Source organism: Loxodonta africana, chromosome 4 (assembly GCF_030014295.1).
Source record: "Loxodonta africana isolate mLoxAfr1 chromosome 4, mLoxAfr1.hap2, whole genome shotgun sequence".
In the NCBI taxonomy this organism is placed as follows: Eukaryota; Metazoa; Chordata; class Mammalia; order Proboscidea; family Elephantidae; genus Loxodonta; species Loxodonta africana.
The window spans coordinates 119,219,863-119,244,997 of record NC_087345.1 but is presented as its reverse complement, the minus strand read 5'-3'; the positions used below and the strand labels follow the sequence as shown (position 1 = coordinate 119,244,997).

General features: G+C 35.6%; 1 protein-coding gene across 23 annotated transcripts in view; it reads left to right on the top strand.

Moving 5' to 3' along the window:
• The window catches only part of PLEKHA5 (pleckstrin homology domain containing A5), a 258,711-nt gene that overhangs the window by 201,734 nt on the left and 31,842 nt on the right, over positions 1–25,135 (top strand). For 17 of the 23 annotated variants that reach the window (XM_064284509.1, XM_064284508.1, XM_064284503.1 and 14 more), the window contains 3 exons: positions 19,072–19,134; positions 21,193–21,273; positions 21,405–21,554. In XM_064284509.1, coding sequence (XP_064140579.1) covers positions 19,072–19,134; positions 21,193–21,273; positions 21,405–21,554 — 294 coding nt within the window. Of the gene's footprint in view, positions 1–13,387; positions 15,869–18,520; positions 19,052–19,071; positions 19,135–21,192; positions 21,274–21,404; positions 21,555–25,135 lie in introns of those variants that run through there. The other 6 variants (XM_064284524.1, XM_064284526.1, XM_064284534.1 and 3 more) reach the window with 5 other exon arrangements.

Genomic DNA, 25,135 nt, shown 5'->3' with positions numbered 1-25,135 from the left:
ACAGAATAGGTATTTGGAAAAAGCAAACTAAGGAGACTGGAAAGTTGAAAGTATGTTATTTAACACTTACTGTCCCAAACTAGAGACCCTGGTGGCGTAGTGACTAAGAGCTATGGTGGCTAACCAAAAGATCAGCAGTTGGAACCCACCAGGTGCTCCTTAGAAACCCTTTGGGGCAGTTCTACTCAGTTCTGTAGGGTCGCTATGAGTTGGAATTGACTCAACAGCAACGAGTTTGGTTTTTTCCCAAACTAGTTACATGGTACAGAATATCTATATTTTCTTATGCCTTACGATTAAGAGCAATGTTCTCTCCTCCTCATTTTCTCTGTCTTCGCTTCCTCCGTATTTAGGGATGTGTTGGAAAGGGGAGTAGGAAACCCAGAAAACCCTTGAGTAGGATATGACATAATGATGCCAGAACTCTAAAGTACTTAATGGGCAGTGAACAGATGGATTAGAATGTGGAAAGAATGTGTATATGTCAATACTCTGATCTCTTGGCCTATTTAGTGCTTACATTTTTGCTAAGCCCTTTTGCTGTTTCACCCATCTCAACCTTAACTGAGAAAGTTTTCCAGCTCTTGGTATTCTCTAATCTAAAAATTCTTCCACTCATCATATTACTGGTTATCACTCTGTTCCTCTTCATCTCTACCCGTGCCATCTGGCGTAGCTTGGGCTTCTCCCAGAAAGCACAGCATGTGATGTGGGCATTCTTGCTGTGGGTTTTCGTCCTGGAAGTCTTCTTTGGAAAGTGACACCAAGGTACAGGAGTGAAATGAGTGAACAGAGAAGGAGAGACACCTAGGGCCTGATCTGACTGATGCTTGTGGACAAATGAATAGAAACACTGCAACATTACTCAACTGAACAACAGACGAAGGAAGAGTTTGTACTAGTTCCCATATTCCATTGATCAAGAGTTGCCTCCTGAGACTAACTCCCCAGCACATTCAGGCTATGCATATGTGGGTTCCCATACAGAAAAGGGTAGACTCAGCAATAAAGTGGGCTGAGAGGATGTGGAGAGGAACACAAAAGATATCTAAAACACCTCTCTCTACAGTTTTAGTTATGTATTTCTAGTTGCCTGTGGAGATCTCTACTTTGGAACATCTGCCTTCAGCATACCCTTGACATGTCCATAATTAGCTCATCACCATTCTCTCTCAATTGTCTGAACTAAAAGCAAAAATAGTTCAAAATATTGGTCACTTTAACTCCTTTCATATAACCAGCGTTTATTGAACATACCATCCTTAGAGAAGAATTGAACTTTGAGAAGGCTCAGGAGCTCTCCTTTAACTTTACTTTGTCCTAGAAGTTAAAATAGGCAGTTGAGTGACCCAAATGCCTCAACACTCAACTACTAGCCAAAGGTTGTCAGTTCAAACCTACCCAGAGGCACTTTGGAAGACAGGCCTGGCAGTCTGCTTCCAAAAGGTCACAGCCTTGAAAACCCTATGGAGCAGCTGTACTCTGTACACATGGGGTCTCCATGAGTCAAGATCAACTCCACAGCAACTAACAACAACAGGACTTAAAATAGGCACTGTGAAGCCCCTGAGAGTTCCACAGGGAAAGTGAGACCTCGTCTTCTCCAGCTGTGGCTTGGACAGCCTGACATCAGTGTTTCTCAGTCTCATTGCCTGGTAGACAAGCAGAAAAACAAATGGCAGACTACTGGAAGAATCCAAGGACTCTATGGACAGAGATTATATGGGTTTATTAAAATGGCAAAATTAAGTTAAATAGGCTTCTGGAGCTTCTGTTTTTCTGAAATCCCAGCTGTCCAACACCAGCACATATTAAAATTTAAAACATTCTGACATGAGTTAAAGGTACTTCAAAAAGTTTTAATGAAAATGAAATTCATGAGAATTTATGCAACTATTTTAGAAGATTTTTTAAGCTGATTACTGAAAAAGAACTTGATTTTAATATATAATGTTAGTGCATTGCATGGTGTTTAGTCAGGAGAATCAAAACAAAAAACCAAACCAAACCTATTGCTGTTGAGTCAGTTCTAAATCATGGTGACTCTGTAGGACAGGGTAGAACTGCCCTGTAGAGTTCCCAAGGCTGTAATCTTTACAGAAGCAGACTCCTGACCTTTTGGTTAGCAGCCAAGCACTTCACGTCTGCACCAGCAGGGCTCCTAGTCAGAGGAATAGAGGCCACCGTAACACCTCATGTAGACTAAGCTCCTCGTTACAGCCTAGTCACCAGATATTGGCACTACATCTTCCGTAAAAATTTTCTGAATCTGCATGCACACAGCAGTATCCCCGGTCTCATACCTAGATTTTGTTGTGTATCTGTTGCAGGCCAAGGCTTTCCAGCTCAGGACTAAGCCCTGCCTAGGTTCTTACTTTCTGCTGACCCAGAATGACCGGGAGAGGCTCAGAGGTTCCACATGAAGAAAGGTTTATTAGCAACAGAAAGAGAGTAAAGGCTCGCGAGCGGGGAACAGAGAGGGACCAAGCAACGCTAGTCTCTGTTCCCCAAAACAAAGGTTTTTATGGGGCTTATATTGGTTTGGCAAGGATAATAGAGTAATGAATATTAAGAAGCTCTCTTTCCAGGGGCAAGCACTTCTCAGAATGGTGGTGCATACTAACTTAGGCTGCGTGCACATCTGGAATCCAAGATGGAACCCATAGCAAAGGCTCCTGGGACTGGGTGGCAGAACTTATTATGGGTTGTTGTACCTGCACAGTCCCCCTGTAGCACCGGTTCGATTCCTGTTGCAGGTACTTGCATCACACGGAGGTTACCCATCAGTCACCCAGCGGATGTCTGCCATGTTCCAGGGACTAGATTGGGCTGGTCCTTCTGAAAAACATCTTATAAGGAAGTACATTGTTTGTTCTTTTCTTATCACACATTCCAGGATGGGGGTTTTATGTCATTAGCCAAGCTTGCAAGTGTTGCAGGGTTCCTTGCCTGGGGGCTCAGTCCTCTTTTCTTCCCTATCTCATATCCTCCTCATTTTATTAGGAGCTAGTAATCAGCCTGGGTCCTGGATCTTCCTTATTCTGTTTTTCATGGCTTCAGACAAGTTTCTTAACTTCTCTAAGCCTCACTTTTCACGTTCGTAACAGAGATGATTAATACGAATCTCTCAGGGTTTTTTAGGGTTATAAAGCTCATAACGCATTATTGAGAATTAGTAAACATTCAGTAAATGATGTTAAAAATAAAATTTCTGCAAAGTTGAATTTGTGTGTGAACTCCCGAGCTTTATTTGCAGCTAGTGAATTGGGAAGCTTCTGGTCTGGAAGTCAGGCAAGAGCTCCCAAGAGCTAGACAAAGTGGAAGAGTTCTATAGTCTAGATACACAGGAGCAAGGAGGCTATACTGGGCAATTTTGGATTGGTTGGCGGTCATTTTCTTTCCTTATTTGGAATTAAGGGAAAATTTTAAACTACAATAAGCTGAGCAGGAAAATCCTAATTGGTTTAGTTTAGGTTTCCTTTCTGGGAAAGCTGAGCATTTACAAGAAATGGAAACTTAGTTTTAAGTTTTGGTTTGCTGACTAAGGCGCAGCATGAGTGACTCCTTTTGGGGCTTAACAAGATTGGCTTAACAATGGTAACTATGAGGATTGTTGTTTCCCTGACTGCTCTGAACAAAGTGATATCTAGTTGGCAATTTAATCTTCCTAAAGCTCCTGCCACATCTTGCTTTCAGCAAACTCAGAAAACTTTAGATACTCCCAGAATGAGGTTTATTTTTGGTTTGTCATTCAGGCCTTCACTTCATACCATCACCATCACCCTGCAGCCTGTGAAACATCTCCCCCATGGACCCTGTTCTCCAGCCCCAGACTCCTTGTCTCTGGGGTGCTTCAGAAGCACTCCCACTTCTCCGCACCTGTGCACCTCTCTAGGACCTGTCCACCTAACAGTTTAAATATCTCTTAACAGTTGACAAGGCACTGTCGTAAACAGTGTCCCGCTTCTCATAATCCAACCTCTGCAGAGCCCTGGTGGCACGGTGGCTAAGAGATGGGCAGCTAACCAAAAGGTCAGCAGTTCAAATCCACTGCTTGGAAACCTTATGGGGCAGTTCTACTCTGTCCTGTAGGATCACTACGAGTTGAAATCAACTCAGCGGCAACAGGTTTGTTGTTTGTTTTGTTTTATGGTTTGTTTTTTCATACTTAGTTCTTCTACTTCCTACTCAAGGGCAGTGGGGTTTTTTTTTTTTTTTGCGGCATATGAGCCGTTAACCGTTATCCCCGTTCAATCAGATTAAATGCCCAAAATCACAAAGCAAGGTTGAAAACCTTAACGAATCTTCTTTTTTTTAATCTATTTTGCTTTCCCTCAAAATTAATGGAGTTGTTCTCACACTTAGAATAGTTCTGTTTCAGGCTGCTACTCTTTGTTACCTAAGGAATATCAGCTCCTAGTTATGTACTTGCCTCTAACAATATAGGAAAGTGAAACCAGAATTTCCCCATCCCTCCTTAAAATGCCTGATATTTTTACAGTTCTATTTTGTATTTATGTAAGCAAGTGCTTTTTATAGCCCAATTGCTGTAGTTTGCTTCTGTCTTAGTTTTACCTAAAATTTTCAGAAAGTTCATCCATTCAGCAAATATTTTTGGAGCTCAGTGTAAGGCAGGATGTTAGTGCTTACAAAGTAGAATTCTTGAATGATTTTCAAAGCCCAGGGAGGAAATAAAGTTGAGCATAAATGCCAGAAACATTTCTGAGGTTGACGTAAGGGTGTCATTATGTAGTTAAAACATAAGCTGATAAATCTGTGAATGAATGGTAGGAATCCAGGTACTCAGTGCATTTATAACTCAGCAAGAACAGTTATTATTTTTTTTTAAAAAAAAAAACACCAGATCGTTGTATCTAGAAGATATTTTCATTTTAACTTAAATCTCAGGTATATTTTAGAGGAGATTAACGGCAAGAACAAACACCCTTTTGACTAGTATTTCCTGTTGCCGGTAAATGCCAGAATAGATTTTAGAATCAGATAATAGTATATAACTTGAAGCTAAAGGGCCATTAAACAAGGAATATAAATTAAGGCACTGAAGTAAAAATCAGAACTATAAACATATCCAGTAGCCACAACTCAATGGCAACTGATTTTAAAAGGATTTTAATTAAAAAAAAAAAAAAAAAACTTAAAAGGCCCTTAGATGAAAAAGGGTTTGGAGAAGCATTAGCACAGTCTTTCAAGTTTCCTTCAAAATATCCAACAGGCATATCACTCAATATGGTAGTTTAAAAAAAAAATCTGCAATTTAAATGAGCTCGTGAGTCTAGAGATTTCCCTCCTAGTTACAAAATGAATGCCTTTTGTTTTGCTGGGTTCAGGGTCTTTTCATAATTTTCCCAATAAAAGGACCTTGCCGGGATTCCTGAAGCCAGTATTTATTTACTGCATCACCCAGTTTAGGAATACTTTTTTTTTTTTTAAGAGAGTGTCAGATATTTTTAATTCCTATGTTAGAGTCCCAATTTGTTGCTTTTTTGTTTTGTTTTTAACTACTAATCTCTCTACCCTGAAGAAAAGGAGAAATATTGTATAGTCTAGCCACATTTTTAAAGTATCATTGATTCTTCTGAATAAATAACTATAGTAATGTTCTTCCTAAATTTTGCTTTTAGAAAAATATATGTAGCATGGGCGGTTTATTCAGATTACTTTAAAATTCCCCCCAAGTAATAGATCTCAATATTTTGACTGCCCCATCGGTTATAGAGACATATTTACATTCATCTATTACAGAAGTCACTTCAAATTTCCCTGCTTCCTTTGAAGCAATGAGCAGTCTCAATGTGTAGTCATACCCTTCAATCTCAGGTTCTTACACTTTCAGTGTGCCTAGAGTGAGAGTGGAAAGCATTTACATTGTCATTATCTAAATGACCTGTTTATATAGATCCTCTCATTCCCCAAAGCCTCAGTCTAGGCATATCAAATTTCTTTAGCTTTTTAGTTTTGCCACACATCTTAAGAGTTTACTGAATTAGACTCAGGCCATTCTTAAAAGAAATACATTCTTCAGTGGCTAGGCTATCAGGGTTTTTTGCTGTTGTTAAGACAGATTCCCAACTTAAAAAATCTTTTTTAAATGGAAAATGACAGCACAAAGACCAATCTCCCCATTACTTATCAGTGAGGGACAAAAGCGCTGTAGGGCAGATAGAAATCATCCAGATTGCTTGTTCAAAAAAAGGAGGGAGCTATTAGCATAGAATTCAGTCTTAAGGGGAACTCAGCTACATGACAGAACTTGAACAAATGTTTTCCCTCTTGAGAATGAGATGCAGATCAAGGGGAAAATTATGCTTATTTTACTAGTCTAGAATTTCTAAATCTACTGTCCAATATAATAGCTACTAGTCACATTTGGCTATTTAAATTAATTACAGTTACACAAAATGAACAATTCATTTCCTCAGTCACACTAGCCACATTTCAAGTGCTCAGTAGCCAGTTGTGTTTGATGGCTGCCGTATTGCACTACACCGATGCAGAACATTTCCGTCATCACAGAAGGTTCTGCTAGACGGCACTGGTTTTAACAACAGTTAAGCCTAAACCTAAGCCTAAGCCACTACTTAACCATTTTTACACTAAAGAAGATGTTAAGAATTAATCTTTTCCAAGAGTAGATTATACAAGTGACCAACATAGTTTTGTCCGTTGCTAATCTCTTTCTCCTTCCTGTCCCTTCCCCGCCAAAATTATTCAGGAGTGTTTACCTCATGAGTTAGAATATACTCTTCCTTCTGCATAGCTGGCCTAGTTTCTATAAAGATAAACAAAAAAAAAGCCCAAAACCCAGTGCCGTCGAGTCAACTCTGACTCATAAAAGCAACCCTATAAATATAGAGACTTTGAAATAGGCATTTAGAAGTTGTTAGACAATAAAGCAATTGAAAATTGGGTTCTTGACTAACATTTCACATTCCCTGTGATTTCCACAGAGTCCCCTAATCTAATATCACTACTGATGAGATTTGGTTGACTTTTTAAAAGTTGTTAAATCTCTCTTAAGACTATGTTTTATATCTTGTACAAGAACAATCAAGAGGATGTTTTAATCTAGTTAACAATACGTATGTTTAGATACTTGGTTTGAAATTTTTGATCTTTTGATAGTTAAATGGTTATCTAGACCAACATCTAGTACCAACCCATCAGGATCTTGAAAAATTCCTTCTTGCTGATGGTTACTTGAATTAGCTCCAGGATGGGACAGTGCTTCTCAAGCCTCACTTCTTAAAGCTACCAAGCCATTGCCATCAAGTCGATGCCAAGTCATAGCAACCCTAAAGGACAGGGTAGAACTGCCCCATAGGGTTTCTAAGGAGCAGCTGGTAGATTCGAACTGCTGGCCTTTTATTAGCAGCCAATTGCTTAAACCAGTGGATCTTGAAGACAAAAAGAAAGTACAACTGAGTTAAGGATGATGTACAACTGAAAAGTACAACTTTTTAAGGATGAAAGTACAACTGAATTAGGATGATGTTCAAAGAAAGCACAGGTGTTAAGGATGATGAAAAATGTAGAAATGGATAGTGGGGATGGTTGTATAACATGATGTACATATTTAATGTCACTGAATTGTACACATAAAAGTGGTTGAATTGGCAAATATTTTATACAGTTACAGTCACCATGTTATACAACCATCCCCACTATCCATTTCCAGTTGTTTTTTTTTTTCATCACCCTTAATAGAAACTCAGCACCCCTTCAGAAATACCCCCCATTTACCCCTTCCAGCCACCCTGGTAACCAGTAGTAAACCTTTGCCACTATGCATTTGCCTATTCTCTATATTTTTAATATAAGTGGGATCATACAATAGTTGACATTTTGTGTCTGATTTATTTCACTTAGCATCATGTTTTCAAGGTTCATCCGTGTCGTAGCATATATCGTAATTTCATTTCTCTTTATAGCAGAGTAATATTCCATTGTATGTATGTAACTCATTTTGTTTATCCATTCATCTGCTGGTGGACCTTGGATTGTTCTCATGCTTTGGCTACTGTGAATAATGCTGTAATGAACGTTGTACAAGTATCTGTTAGAATCCCTGCCTTTAGTTCTTCAAGATACATACTTAGAATTGCTGGATCATATGGTAAATCTATGTTTAACTTTTTGAGAAAACGCCAAACTGTTTTCCACATTGGCTGAACTATTTTACATTTCCTACCTGCAATGCACAAGGATTCCAGTTTCTCCACATCCTTGTCATTATTTGTTGCTTTCCATTTTTCTGATAATAGCCATCCTAGTTTATGTAAAGTAGTATCTCGTTGTGGTTACAATTTACATTTTTCTAATGAGCATCTTTTCATGTGCTTTTTGGCCGTTTGTGTATCTTTGGCGAAACATCTATTCAGGTCTGTGTTGGTCATCCAGTGCTGCTGTAACAGAAATACCACAAGTGGATGGCTTTAACAAACAAGTTTATTCTCCATCAGTCTTCCCCTAGACTAGGAGCTTCTCCATGCACGAACTCTGGGCCCAGAGGACATACTCTGCTCCTGGCACTGCTTTCTTAGTGGTAAGAGGTCTGTGATCCTCCCCCAGCCCTCTACATTTTCTGTCTTTTATATCCCAAAAGAAACTGGCTCGAGACACAATCCAATTCCGTAGATTGAGTCCTGCCTCATCAACACAGCTGCTGCCCATCCCCTCCTCATTAACTTCCTAGAGGCAAGATTTACAACTCATAGGAAAATCACAACAGATGACAAAATGGTGGACAATCACACAATACCAGGAATCATGGCCCAGCCAAATTGATACACAGATTTTCAGGGGACACAGTTCAATGCATGACAAGGTCCTTTGCTCATTTTTTTGATCAAACTATCTTTTTCTTGTTGAGCTGTAGGAGTCCTTCATAATTCTGAATATTAAACCCTTATTAGCTATATGGTTCCAAATATTCTCTCTTACTCTTTAGGTTGTCTGTTCACTTTGTTGATAAAGTACTTTGATGCATAAAAGTTTCTAATTTTGATGAAATCTTATTTGTCCACTTTATCTTTTGTTGCTCGAGCTTTTGGTGTCATATCTAAGAATCCACTGTTAAACAGGTCTTGAAGCATTACCCTGGTATTTTATTCAAAGAGTTTTATGGTTTTAGTTCTTACAATTGGTCACTTATTCATTGTATATGATGAGAATTGTCCAAGATATTTCCTGACAGTAAGGACGCTCTAAAATTCATATTAACTACCAAACCAAAAAAATAAACCCACTACCATCGAGTCAATTCTGACTCCTAGCGACCTATAGAAGAGTAGAACTACCGCATAGGGTTTCCAGGAAGCGCTTGGTGGATTCTAACTGCTGTCCTTTTGATTGGCAGCCAAACTCTTAACCACTACTGTTCCTACAGCAGACCTCAAATCCGAGAGAAATGCTGGGATTAAGTATCAGATTTTCTGAGTAGTTTTTCTAAACACTGGGATTTAGAAATTTCAAATAAAATACGTGTTTTTGTTGTAAACAGAAATACCTTGGTTTTACCTAAGTGTGTTTACAGTGTTTTATTTATTGCTGAAGCATACATTTTCATTTTTTTGTTATGAAATAATGGGCCTTTTTTAATAGCTTTATAATTTGGCAATTAACTGAAACCTAAACCTAAATTACCTGTTACTTCAAAGAGGGAATTAAAGCAGGAAGCAAACCATTGGACTTGTTTTTATTAAACGCCCTACATGTAGTAATTAGTCCTTCTCTCACTGTGATATTGTGATTTCTGAAAACAAATATGTAGGCTGTTAAACCGACTATTTTGGTGATTTCTCGGATTCTCTAATTCAAACCAGAAGATAATTGTTGGATATTCCTTTTTTTAAGAACTTCAACTTCAAATCCCAAGAATTCCAAGTTTTCCATCTTAACACTTTTCTGTTGCTCTCTATTGGTGGAAAACACTTGAATTTTCCTTCTCTGTCAGGTTTCTGCCTTACACAGGTTCTGGTGTTCACAGGTTTTACTGTATACTTCTTTTGAAACGGCAGTTTCTAGAGTGATCTCTGAGATACTCTGTAGCTTGTTCACTTTAAAATGTTAATTTTGCTTTTATATTTTTATTCCTAAGCCAGTTTCTTGCAAAGATTCCTTCTCAATGACTTAATATTTAACTAAGGTAAACAGAGGCATTTTGAAACCCCAAACATGGATTCCCTTTCCGTACATGTATATTTATTTACCTTCTCAAATATTCCACTAAATAAATCAGGCTTGATTAACCTAACCTAATCCACTGCCATGGGGTCGATTCCGACTCATAGTGACCCTATAGGACAGAATAGAACTGCCCCGTAGGGTTTCCAAGGAGCGCCTGGTGGATTCGAACTGCCAACCTTTTGGTTAGTAGCCGTAGCACTTAACCAGTATGCCACCAGGGTTTCCCAGGTTTGACTACCTCTGCAGAAACCGTATTGTCCCTCTCTCCATTTTTTAATAAATTTTTAATAAATTCCCCAAGCCTAGAGTATGAATGTTAGTTATTAATCTGTACCATATTGAAACTCCACTTAGAGGCATGAGCCATATTGACAGACCTAGCTATTAGACGTAGTGGCCCATTCCTAGTGCTGGATTTCCAGGGCTTGATGGGCAAGTTCAGTTTGCCTTTGAGTATCCTTTATCTTTGGATACTATCTGATCTCTGTTGTTTCTTAGATATGCATGCTCCTCTCTTTCTACCTCCATAATTTTTGAGCAAGGTAGTCTTCTGTCTAATTTCCGTGGTCTGCTATTGAATAATAGCAATTATAGATGATATTGCTTGGAAAATTAAAATAAGTTTTTACTATAATAATACTAATAAAATAATCCTAAAAGTGGTTAGAGACATAAAGTACCTGTATCATTTGAAATATGTCAGTGTAGTAAAATGATGAGCCTCAAACAAAAAGCAACTATGCTTTATTCTAAGGTCAACATTTGATTAAAAAAAAATAATGTCTTAAAACATGGAGTACACTTTGCAATATAAAAAGGTCTTAAATTTCTGTTATAGAATTTTTTTTCTCCTAAAGAGAATTTATGTCTGTAGTTGTCTTTTACTTTTCAACATTATAAAACTTAATCTTATATGCATAGTAGTATATTTGTTTACTTTGTGCATGAGTTGTCACTTATATATAAATCTCTTGGTCCTTTATTGGAGAATATTGAAGGGGAAAAATAAGTTTTAGTTTAGCTGATGTGTGGTTCCAAATTCCTTAAAATTTAATTAGCCTATGGAACAGGTAAAACTAATCTGAGCTTACAGAAATCAGATCACTAGTTGCTGGGGACAGAGGAAAGAGTGGAGTTTGATAATAAAGGGACATAAGGGCACTTTCTGGGTAGATGGAAATATTCTCCATCTTGATTGTGGTGGTTGCACAAGTATATACTTTTGTCCAAAGTATGGGCTATACATGTAAAATGTGCTAATTTATTCCTCAACGACATTGATTTAAAAAAAAAAATCTCCTTTGCCATGAGAACAGAAGAACTGGGTGGTGCTTGGCTACCATTACTGAACATTTAGATCAAAGATTCCATAGAAGAATCCTTATCAAAAGGGAGAGAATGCAGAACAGTATTTCAAACTCCAGATTTCCAAGAGCCATTAAGGTTAGGTGAACCCCTGAAACTATTGCTCTGAGATAACCTTTAAACCTTAAACCAAAAATATCCATTGAAGTCTTCCTAAAACCAAACAATAGTTTAGCTAAACTAGTAAAAAATGTTTGCCTTGAGCGTTATGCTCTTTTAAGAACTGTCTGTATGGGACCAATGGAAACCCTGGTGGCTTAGTGGTTAAGTGCTATAGCTGTTAACCACAAGGTTGGCAGTTCAAATCCACCAGGCGCTCCTTGGAAACTCTGTGGGGACAGTTCTACTCTCTGTCCGTAGGGTCGCTATGAGTCAGAATCGACTCGACGGCAGTGGGTTTTTTGCTTTATATGGGATCAAAGTGACAACAGCAACTCGAAAGATAAGATAGGAACCTTAGGGGGCAGTGAGAACAACTCAGAAAAGGAGGATGAGAATGGTTACGTAACTGGATGAATGTAGTCAGTGTCACTAAATAGTACATGTAGAAACTGTTGAATTCATATGTGTTTAGCTGTGTATACTCTCAACAACAATAAAATAAAATTATTTTTTAAAAAAACCCTCTTGTGCGTAAAAAGTGTGAGTACATGGATGAAAAAAAATGATTTAGCCTAGCCTAAGTAATATTCTTTTCATTGGAGTATTAAAAGGCATGCATGTTTTTCATTATCTGTTAATTGACTAAAAAGGAGATTAAACCAGTGACAGGAGGTTTTTAATTGGCAAACAAAACAGAGTTTACTGACATGAAACATTGGTAACTAGGCTGAAGATAAGATTATCTAGGACTACAGTTTTCAATATTCAGTTTTTACTTAACATTATACATTTACTAATCTTAAAATAAACTTTTGTTGTAGAGTAAGCTAAATCAGTAAAGCAACATTTGTTAACTGCAATAGAAATGCTTGTTTTCTGTTAGATGAAATGAAAAGTTACATAAACTAAATGTCACAAATTGCCATAATAAACAGACCTGACAGCTTAAGAATGATAAAAATTTTGTTGACCTTTTACTCTATATTTTATGATGATTCTCTTTTGAAAGTTTTAATGCTTGAATCCAGAGCCTGCTGAAAGAAATATTTTTCTAGAGGCAGTAATTAAGTACAACATGGCTGGAAATGTGAAACATACAGCTTCATCCTGCTTAGGAGCTGGAAGATGTACTGAGTCTTTGCTGAATAAATTTTAGTTTGCATGTTCTTGAAATAATTCTACATATGGTATTATATGTGTGAGGAGATCCGAAGTAGAGATTAACTTTCATGTATTAATGTCAGTCAAGATTAACTTAAATAAAATGTGATTATCTAAGTAATAATATACATTATTATATTATAGAATTTTAATATTTGTAAGGAATTAATTTTTTCTGATTAACCATGTAAAGAACTAATTATCATTTTAAGCTTTATTACTTAAAAAGTAATTGATTGTTTTTTCTCTTTTTAATTTTGTAGGTATTGTCTCCTGTTAGTTTATCCTTTGAGTCATGATGTTTTATTTTCTATTCTAGTGTATATAGGAAAATTCATTAATTAACTGATTTATAAAATAAGACCTAATTGTAGGTTTGTTGCATTTAGTAAGCCTTTTCATAACTTTGGAAGCATTTTACAGCATATAACACTTGTTTAAATGGTTTATATAAATAAAATATGTGCAGCCTTGGAGTAAAATGTAAAGAACTGCACTATTAGAAAGGTATTAAAGTAGAGGCTATATTTACAGTGTCGTCTTTCAAATCTAGCTATGCTGTAAACTGATGTTTGCTGTATGCTCCTCCTGATTTGAAATAGATGAAAGAAAATGAACCTATTATCACCATGGTTCACACAATGATTGAGAACTCGGCGCTAAGACCCCAACTGTACCAGCAAGTAAGGTCTTGGACAGTGAATGATACTGCTTTACCATCTGCAAAACCCCCCAGTGACAGTTTTGGTTTATCGTCAGATTTACTCATAACATTAGTGTTGTTCTTATTTTATTTTTTGTTTATGTTGATTTGGAAAGCCACAATTCATCCATGCTTTTTAAGATGCTGCAGTATTAGCATGGCTTCGCTGAACATTTTGCTGTTGAATATTAAATGTGCCATTTTCCTACAGTTTTTGTGCAGAGTATTTGATTGATATGTACTTGGAGGTCTGCAGTACATTTGCAAAATTTCTAATAGGTTGCCGTTTATTTTTATCAACCCTAGGCATTATAACTGATTTTTAGGGGGAAAAACTTTTTAAATTTTTTTCCTTTCAGGGGTAGCACCCCATTCCCCAATGATTTAAGAATAGATTATATTTTTTGAGAGTAGTTTAAGTCTAGTTTTGGGTCTCTTGGTGATGAGATCAAAGTAATTTTCAAAAGAAAATACTGCGGAATGGTGAAACCCAAAGATAGAGGTTTCTTAAAATCCTGGGGGCCTCTTTTCCCGGTATGCCTGTCATTCTTGGGGTCATCGTGATCATCGTATCTTGCCCCATTGTTTTGCCTAACTCAGAATATGTGTCGTGAAGTTGGCTTGGCTTTAACTTAGGAAACTGGTAGTCTGCAGATCTGCAAAAGAAGTCATACATTTCTTTTCAAATTCTTTGTAATTCATGGTCTGAATGTTCCTAGCTGTGTGTTTTGCAACATCAGCTTCTTCCACTTCAACACCCTTAAATTATTCTGGCCTATGATCTGTTACAGTATTTTAGAAAATCATGCAGCAGCAAGTTAACTAGCATGAAAAATGAATATATGTTTTGATTAATGTGTAAAAGCACCTGGTAAAAAGAATCACCTCGAGCTCCCAGTGGCGTCAGAAGCCTCTCGTTTGGTTCAGTAGCTTTAGGGTCTGCGTCATGGAGCCAGCAACTGGGAGATTAACATGGTTGGTGGGAGAAGGACTCATTTCTGAGCACAATTTCAACACATTCAAAGGATCGAATGATCGGATGTGGTCTTCAATTTGCAATAAAGAGATAGACAAATTATTAAATAATTAAAGTCAAACAGCTTTACTTTTCAAAAGAAAAGGGCATCTTTCAATTCTTACAAAGTCTCCAGATTATAGAACCTTGCCACTTCATCCAAAGTGCCATCCTGATAACCTTTGCACCCGTTCTGGAATTGATACCTTTATCAGTGTTTGAAGCTGTCAGCTTATCATTTTGTATAATGCTCAATTAACTAATTGACATGAGATCAAAGGCATTTTGCTATAATAGATTATATTTTAATTTTCTTCTTTTCAATAAGAGTGATAGCTTGGGTGTTCGATTTGGCTTGGTTTGGTTTTTCTTTTTTAATTTGATTAGCATTGAGGGTTGATGATGCTTAAGTCAACTGATGATTTAAATTACTCAGTTATAGTAAAAGTTTCAACTGGAGTTTTTTTAAAAATATGATATGTCTGAAACTGGTCCTATATGGCATCACTGACCTTAAATACTACAAGAGCAATAAAGATATTTATATAAATATATTGGTTCATACTTATAATTGATTTAAAAAACCTAAAATTGCACAGAACAGAAAGATCTGAATGTCCAATGTCAGCAGCCATTTACTAGGAAATCAATGTTGACTTTTAATTTAATGCTGTCAAGGCTGAGGAGTCTTCAGGCTATCTTTTTTTTTTTTTTCTACATCAGCCAGTAGTAATGGGCTTAGTTATTAAGGTATCTTTAATGAATAAATAAATGTCAGACACATTTCCTAAGCCCTGTTTATATAGTTACACAAATTAAAATTAGATCTGGTTTTTCTCCAGGCTTTCTTTATCGTATTTTATCCAAAAAAAAAAAAAATCTCTACAAAAGCTTATATTATACACTATTTAGGTTTTTTTTTCTGACCTTGCACTACAATGTTTTGATAATAGGTCCCAGTTACTTAACAGGAAATACAGTGGCAATATAATATCATTATGGCCTGTTTCATTCTGAATCATAGTTTCCTTTTCACAGCCACTCACTTTTTCCCTCAGGAGGACCTTTATGTTTGTATTTTCTTCTTAGAAAAAAGAAGATACCTGAGAAATTACCTAGACATTAATTTTCTTAAATTGGCCAAATAAAAAGGGCCTGAAACTCAAATGAAACAAATGCTAAATAAGTGAGCATCAAGTTGAAAAATATCCTCTGTATTTATTAGTCTTTGTACTACCTTTCAAAGTTATGTTTTTGTACCATAGTTTTTATTTTCTGTCATGATTATTATCAGAGAATATTATGAATAATTCTAAAAAGTACAGTCATGTGATCTTTTTTCTTCTTCTTTTCTTTTTTTTTTTTTTTTTTAGCAAATACCCACAGTCATATGAGCATTTTTTAGCCCTGACAGGATATAGTGCCCAATTTTATCAAATTTAAAAATATTTGTCTGAAAATTATTTTAGGAATATATATATTCATATACTTTTTAAAAATACATAGTTCATATAGCTAAAAGGCATATTATGGAAAGCTGAATTTTAATTAGCAATAAACAATTTTAACCTAATGATGGGCCGGTTTTTAAAAAGATTTTAGATACCCTATTACAAAAAGGTTCTGACTTGCTCATAAAATATATCATAACATGACCTTATATAGTCAACAAAATCTGTTATAGACTTCTCAAATTCAAGCTTGTAATTTCACTGCTCACGGTTACGTAATACTACACAGCCCATTTCTTCCTTTGCTTTTTTAACCTTGCTATTTTTTTATTTGGTTAAAGCGCCTGTCTAATAAACAGGAGATCATGTGTTTGAATCCTAGCGGAGCCTATCTGACTGGTTTCTGAGCAACCGGAAGGTTCCTTGCCTCCCTCAACGAAGGTGGTGGAGTGTATTTTGGAAACTCTGGTGGTGTAGTGCTTAAGAGTTACGGCTCCTAACCAAACGGCCGGCAGTTCGAATCCTCCAGGCACTCCTTGGAAACCCTATGGGGCAGTTCTACTCTGTCCGATAGGGTCGCAATGAGTTGAAATCCGACTCGACAGCAACGAGTTTGGTTTGGTTTTTGGTAAGGTACTTAAAATTAAAATGGCTGCAGTATTCAAACCCAAAATTACTTTTTTTAAAAGATAAATTTGAAAAATGATAAAAAGTAATAACTGTGAACATTATATATGCAAAACATGAGTTAATCAGAATATTCATGAAGTTAATTCTTTTTTTTATTATTAATAGAGTCGTCTTAATGAGAATTAAATAGCAAACTTTTCGAGCCCTGTTAGATGGAATTTTTTTTTTTTTTTAAAGCATTGGTGATTATTATCAGTAATACAGGACACGCTTAAAAATTCATTTTAAGAAATAATCTTGTTTTCTTCTGCCTCCTATAGGGGAAGATTAATTGGTTTAAGATTTTATTAGTTGAAATCTAATAATAACTGCCTTTGTTGAATAACTTAGTAAAAAAAAAAGATTTAAATAAAGTCTTCACTGGAACTAAAAATATAGGTAAAACAAAAAAAAATCTTGCTTTGTGTAGGTAATATATTTATATGGCTGTAAGGACATATCACTCCAAAGTTACAGCTGCCCATTACACATCTTCTGTTTTTATAACGTGCCAAATGACGTAAAGATGAATACACAATAAAAGATTTTCTGAACAGATATAGTATACCAGTATTCTAAATATTTACTACACATTATTAAGTTTCCAATTTAAAATACTAGTCTTTTTACAGTTGATCCTGGAATATAGCGTAGTATTCATATATTAATCTAAGTGTGGCACTGTTTACTAAAAAATTATCTCAAATTATGAAACTTCTTTCACATCCCAAGTTTTAGTAAAGCTGTTTTGCATTTAACTTTAAATGTTAAACAAAGTATATGTGGACATCTTAGTAGCTTAAGGACTTTAGTCTTTAAATTCTTATGAGAAAAATACAATTTTTGCATTGTTTTAAATATCATGGATCTAAGCATTTTAAAACTTCTTTTTCATTACTGCTTTTCAGATAGGAGTATAAGTTCTTTTCTTGGATCTAGGTGCTTTAATTAAGAGTGATAATTGATGCTTCTCAGAACATGTTGGGTGATGTTTATTTAAAATAGTGCACAAGTATTCTGGTTTTTGCTATTAAATTCATTTTTCATGTAACGTTCATTTCTCTGAAAATTGTCTGGTTTAATGATCACTGTACATACTCTTAAATTGCCACAAGACTCATTTGCATGAGGTATGTGAAAGTAATGTCTTGGATTGAAACACATAATCTTTCCAGCATTATTATATGTTTGGAATGCTTATATTTTTAACCTCCTGACCCTCACATTTCTAGACCCATTTAAAGTTATCTGCCTTTTAAATTATGCCTTTTTAAAAAGATGTATGTAACTGTCAAGCAGTTTTTTACAGAGAGGGCATGTATAGTTGTAACTGACACATTTTTGTGCACTTATAAATGTATTATATGATACTTAACTTTTTCCAAACTAGAATATAGTTGGGACACATTACATCCATCCCCACCTTAAGAAAAAAGTGTGCCGTTTAAAAAACATGCAATGTGCCCCAATTAAATTTTTCCTACTATGTTTTTCTTACTGTCTAGAAGTCAATGTAAAGTTAAAAGACAAGAGAGATAGTGAAATGTTGCCTGCAGAGGCTATGGTGTGATCTTTGGTATAACTGAATTGGATGGCTATTGAAATCTTGGTAAGCACAATCAGAAATGAGGATTCATTTGACCAAAAGACATTTGGAAGAAGCTGAAGAAGGGATGTTTGTAAATAACAGTTTCTTAAAATATAATAAAACAGTGTCAACCAACACATACAAACTTTTTATGCAATTTGACTCTCCATCGTTTGCAATGTAGGCTCTTAGTTTTATGAGGTTTTGAATGATTTTCCTCTTTTCAATTAAACCCATCCTTTTCCTCTATTATCTTTTAGTTCTTAAGACAGAAGAACCAGATAAGTTTATATTGTGTATGTGTGTTTATATATTATGTATATGTATACGATATGTTACAGGTTTTGTTAATTAAGCTGTACTAAGATGTATTGGCATCTGAGTGTATACAGACACAGTGTGTGATAATATGTATACCCTAAAGGATGGTTTTAACTGTTGAAGTGTGTTTGGTTTGAATATTTTATTCTGGTTGCTATGATTGTATTTGTCAGTTTTCATTAAAATAACGTGTTAAAAATGAAAAATGTAAGCTGCCTTATAATTTTGTTTGACCAGCTTATTATTTTGTTTGAAAAGCTTAATTTAACATCATTCTTGTGTATCTTGCGTATTGTATCACTGTTATTTTTCTGCTTTTGTAATGATTTGTGTTTTGAATTAAGCTTTCGAAAGTTTAAGAATCGTTAAAGTCACATTTTTGTTACAATGTTAAGTATTTTAACATAAATCTAAAATATTACACATAGACTAAATAAATATATTTGTAAAATATGGTTTTTAAGTTACTATATGACATCTTTCCTTGTAGCTGTCGCAAGAAGAATGTAGAGGTACGTTATACAAATACAGACCTGAAGAAGCGGACATTGATGTAAGTATTAGTGTGTATATACATACATATTGTCAGTGCTCTGTCATATTCTCTACCAGGGCACTGGAGATAAGCATGGCAAACAGCTCTTCCTCCCCTGGCCTCCAAAATGGCTTTAAATAAATTAGCATTTTACTTTTAAGTTTTCTTAGATTAAATCACTCCCACCGCTACCACCTCCCGCCACCATCATTAGCAGTTAAACATATTAAGTAAGGATGATCAGTGGTAGAATTCTCGCCTTCTATGCAGGAGACTCGGATTTGATTCCCAAACAGTGCACTTCATGCTAAGCTACCACCTGTCTATAAGTGGAGACTTGTATGTTGCTATGATGCTGAACAAGTTTCAGCAAAGTTTCCAGACTAAGATGGACTAAGAAGAAAGGTCTTGAAATCTACTTCTGATAATCTGCCAGTGAAAACCCTGATCGTGGGTATTGTGCAGGACTGGGCAACCTGTTGTTCCACTCTGCATAGGGTCAGCTTGAGTCAGGAGGCTGACCCTACAGCAGTTAATTCACAACAACAGTGAAAGCGAAAAACTGTTTCTGATAAAATATTGTGGAGGACTGGGGACAGAGAAAAATTATTACCTGTGTTTTCTAGAGAAAGTATCACCTTCCTAGGAATTTTACTACTGCTTCCTTTTTGAATTAAATTGTCATTTTTTAAAATCATATTTTAAATCACTGATCTACCATGCATTCTTCTTTATTTATATCTCATTATTCCTTCATTTCTCCTGGATCTATTCCATTGAATTGTACCTCCTTACTTGTTATTTGAACATCTTTTTTGGATATAGATTGAATTTTGTTGTCTAATAAAGATACAGTAGTTATTTTGATAGATAAGTGACAGAGAAAGTGAAGTTTCAGGTTTCTTGGTTACATGCCATTGTGCTATAAAGTAAGAAGTTTGAGGCGTATTTCCAGTTTTTTCAGGGTTTGTATTTTGAGACATTACAGCATCTATAAGATATCTAAACTTTTTTTTTTTAATTGGCTTCCCAACTCTGGACTTTCTGGAGCCACGGAAGGTGGATGGATCCCTAAAACTATTGCCCGGACATAGTTTTTAACCTTAAACCAAAAATAGCCCTTAAAGTCTTCTTAAAACTAGATAGTAGTTTAGCTTAGCTAGTAAAATAAATAAATAAATGTTTACCTTGAGCATTATGCTCTTTTAAGAACTATGTATATGAAGTCAAATTGACAACAGCAACTCAAAAGATTATATGGGAACCTTAGGGAGTAGTGAGTTGATTTTAATGCGGGAGGAACGTTCAGAAAAGGAAGGTGAGAATGCTTGCACAACTTGAATATAATTAATGTCACTAAATTGTACATGTAGAAAATGTTGAATTAGTGTGTATTTTGCTGTGTATATTCTCAACAACAACAAAATTCAGGAAAAAAAATTGGCTTTCCCAAGTTTCAATTCCCATTTTAATGTGAAAATTAATGAGGAAGAACTGGTTCTTTGTAATCTTGAAATTTTATTAGATTAACTTCCCATATTTCAAACTTTAAAAAATTAGTGTAGTACTAAGACTTTAATACATTAAAACACTAAAAGTGACTGTTCATTAGCAATATTTTTATTTGTATCATTGCAGTTTGAAGCAGTCTTTTTTTTTTTTTCTAAGAACATAAGAGCTTAATTTCCAAATATATAGACTTCATTTAGTGTTTTACATTCAGGACTGCATATAATACTTAACCTCAGCAGCAGATGGTAGGGAAAAAAATCTTAACCACATTAAAAATAATGAGATAGAGTCATATGAAAGTGTCTAATTACTAAGAATGTTTTTCATTAGATAGGTTTAATAATATGGTTGAATACTTTCTTAGTTTACTCTGCATACCTGTTTTTGAAGCATTCTGTCTCTATAGGCTGTATTTTTATTTTACTTTGAAAGTTGAAATAAAGATTGACCCAGTTAGGTGTTCTGTGACTATTTTAATGTGTTTTCTTGTCATGTAGAGACTACCTATCTCCACTTACAGGGAAAAGAAAACATTGCTAACAAAACACATCTTTTATAACCCAGGCCAAGTTAAGCCGATTATGTGAACAAGATAAAGTGGTACATGCTCTGGAAGAGAAACTTCACCAGCTCCACAAGGAGAAAGTAGGACGTTATGTTTATTATCTATAATTGATATTACTTTATATGATTATTATCTGGACACTGATAACTAATGTAAAAAGAATTAATTCAATGATGCAGAACATTAAGTGCCATTCTTTTTATCATGATAGTACACGCTTGAGCAAGCTTTGCTGTCAGCCAGCCAAGAGATAGAGATGAACGCAGACGACCCAGCAGCCGTTCAGACCGTGGTGGTACAGAGGGACGATTTACAGAATGGGCTGCTTAGTACGTGTCGAGAACTGTCTCGGGCCACTGCTGTAAGTCACAAATTTTTTTTCCCAGTAAAAGTTGCTGAAATATTATGCAGTTCTTTTTCTCTTTTTTTCATATAATTAAACTTTTTAAGGTTGATCTTTATTAGAAGAAGAAATATTAATTTGTTGTTAGCATTTTTATCTAAACCCATTGAAAACCTAATTCTGTCAACTCAATTCTGACTCATAGTGACCCTATAGGACAGAGTACAACTGCCTCATAGGGTTTCTAAGGCTGTAATCTTTATGGAATCAAGTTGCCACATCTCTCTCCTGCGGAGCAGCTGGTGGGTTCGAACCACGGACCTTTTGGTTAGCAGCCAAGCTGTTGACCACTGTACTACCAGACCTTTTTATATTTATCTAAGGAACATAATTATTTTTCTAATTAATAGGCATTTTTTTCTTTGTGAAACAGATGTTTTACAGGGAAGGTAAGTACTCCTATTTGCATATACTATGCAATATGTAGATGACACAACCTTACTTGCTGAAAGTAAAGGGGACTTGAAGCCCTTACTGATGAAGGATCAAAGACTATAGCCTTCAATATGAATTACACCTCAGCATAAAGGAAACAAAAATCTTCACAGCTGAACCAATAAGCAACATCATGATAAACAGAGAAAAGATTGAAGTTGTCAAGGATTTTAAACGGAGAAAAGATTGAAGTTGTCAAGGATTTTGTTTTACTTGGATCTATAATCAACACCCATGGAAGCAGAAGTCAAGAAATCAGATGATGTATTGCATTAGACAAATCTGCTGAAAATGACCTCTTTAATGTGTTAAAAAGCAAAGATGTCAGTTTGAGAACTAAGGTGCTCCTGATCCAAGCCATGGTATTTTCAGCTGCCTCATGTACATGTAAAAGCTAGACAATGAATAAGGAAGATGGAAGAATTGATGCCTTTGAATTATGGTGTTGATGAAGAATATTGAGTTTACCGTGGACTGCCAGAAGAGCGAACAAATCTGCCTTGGAAGAAGTAACAGCAGAATATTCCTTAGAAGCAAGGACGACAAGGCTTCATCTCTCACACTTTGGACATGTTATCAGGAGGGACCAGTCACTGGAGAAGGACATCATGTTTGGTAAAGTGTTTGGTCAGTGAACAAGAGGAAGACCCTTGATGAAATGGATTGACACAGTGGCTGCAACAATGGGCTCAAACTTAGCAACGATTGTGAGAATGGCTCAGGACTGGACAGTGTTTTGTTTTGTTGTACAGAGTCATTATGAGTTGGAACCAATTCAATAGCACCTAACAACATCCAAATGAAAAATCCTTAAAATGAATATGTAAAGTACATTTCATTAAGAAAATAAACGTGAATTTTGGGGGATTTAAAATAATTTTTGAAGGTGGTAATTGGACTCATTTAACCAACCATTGCAATAGAAGGCACCTGTGAAAAGCGTTTAAGAAGTTGTATTTTTTTTTTTAAAGTTACCATTTCATAGCTGCAGTGTGATCTAAGTATAGATGATAGGTTTGAGTAAGAAGTATAATTAATAGAACCTTTTAACCTATAGTCATGTGATTTTATAAAGAGCCTCTTGGGGTTGTCAAATCTAAAAGTCTTACTTAGAGCTTATGAACTGAGTGTTTTATGAGTTTAAACAGTCTGCTTTAGATCCTATGATGTAGTCATCTGTAAATATAGTAAGAGCACCTGCTCAAGCAGCCCTTTGAAAGAGAAATCCTAGCAAAATGTACCCTGTTATAGAAGAAAACTGTTAACACCCTTGTCTGTATCTTTAAGGAGTTGTTAGGGAGCAGCTACTTTTAAGAAAGCCTGAAGACAGTGCAGCTTAACTAAGAAGGGTCTTTCCAAGCTGGCACAATACCAGAATCTCAGCATGGCTTTGATTCTAAACACTTAACATTTCAAACATGAGCTGTCTTTAAAGGTTTTATAGAAATCAAAACCTAGTTTTTTTCTGTTCTTAAGTGCCTTATATTTATATTCTGATTTTAAAAATACTATTATTTCTCTACCTCCTTTGAGTCTCTTAATCATACTGTGATGTTTATATATTTTTTTAAAAAAAACTAATATCCTTTAGATTGTGAGCTCCTTCAAATCAGAAACCATGTCTCATTCATTTTTGTAGCTGTAGCATCTAGCACTATAGTCATGCTCATAACAAATTTGATGAATGATTGAGCCCAGTGACTTGCCCATGGTTACAAAGCTAATAAATGCTATGTCTAGAACTCAAATCCAGGTCTTCTAACCATAACACATATACCTATGTGGATTTTTATAGTAAAGTTATAAAGAAATTATATGCACCTGAAATGTCTAATAACATAAGGAAGCAGTCACTGAGCTAATCAGTGTTGGTAGGATTTGTATAAGACGAAAGGAGAAGTTAAGGGTGGTCCATACAGGACAAAATTCCTTTAGCCATAGCACTGAGATGAGAATTCGGGAGACATACCTGGAGAAGCAGGAACTAGAACTGACTAACTGGAATAGATGATTCCTTTCAGAGGATAGAAAATATGAGATTAGAAAAGGAAAATGGACTAAGCTGTCAATGCCAAATTATTGAAAAAAAACCTCAATGTCCCCATGCCATCCAGAGTCGAATCAAAATGGTGGGCCCTGCTGACATTTAGTGGGAAACCATTTAATGATTTGGTGTTCATTCTTAGAATTTCAACTTCAGGAGATCCTAGGAATGGATATACAGTGCTCACTTCTACCCAACTGTTATTCCTTCTCTTACCAATTGCATTTAGTAACTTAAATCTCATCAGTAGGCTTAGAATCATCTGTCCCATTCATCCCTGACACGAAGTTTATAAAAAATGTCTTAACAGAAATAAATCTTGTTTGAGTATCACTTTTTTTGGTTGTTGTCCTATATAATCACTTTCCCGTCTTCTTTTTCCTTACCTTAAGGATAAATCAATGGTTAATTCAAACTCCCTGAATGTGTTCTTGTAAAACATATCTTACTACATAGAATACAAACTATGTTATTTGTACCTTTATGTAAACTTACTTATATTTGTAGCTTAAGGTTACAAATGTTAGTAAATATATATGGGCATATAGCTGGTACTCATTCATTGAAATACTGACTGGACTGAAATTTGAATTGCATTTATGCTGGCAGAATCTCAGCAGGTTTCTTCCATGCATTCAGTCAATTCAGGGAATTAGTTCAAATCCAAGACCTAGGCATAAAAAAAAAAATACGATGTATAATATTAGGGCCTCTCTAGATCAAAGCTTCGATTCCGAGAACATCTCCTAACCTGGTAGGTCACCAAGGTCCCTAAAACTAGGTAAATCAGTAAAGCAGCCTTTACCTTTTATTTAATTACTGATGCTACATCTCCTCTCATTAAGCCCCATCCATCAGGCGTGCTTCAAGCATACAATGCCTTTGTATTCTCTCCTTGCTGCCACTTCTTTTTATCTAAACTTGATTAGAAGGAAAGATTGGCATATATGTTATACTTTCAATGTGTTGCTGTCTTAGTTTGGGTTCCCTTCAGGAAGTAGAGCCCGAGTTGAGGAACTGGGTTCAGATAGTTTGTTTGGGAGATGATTCCAGAAGCAGA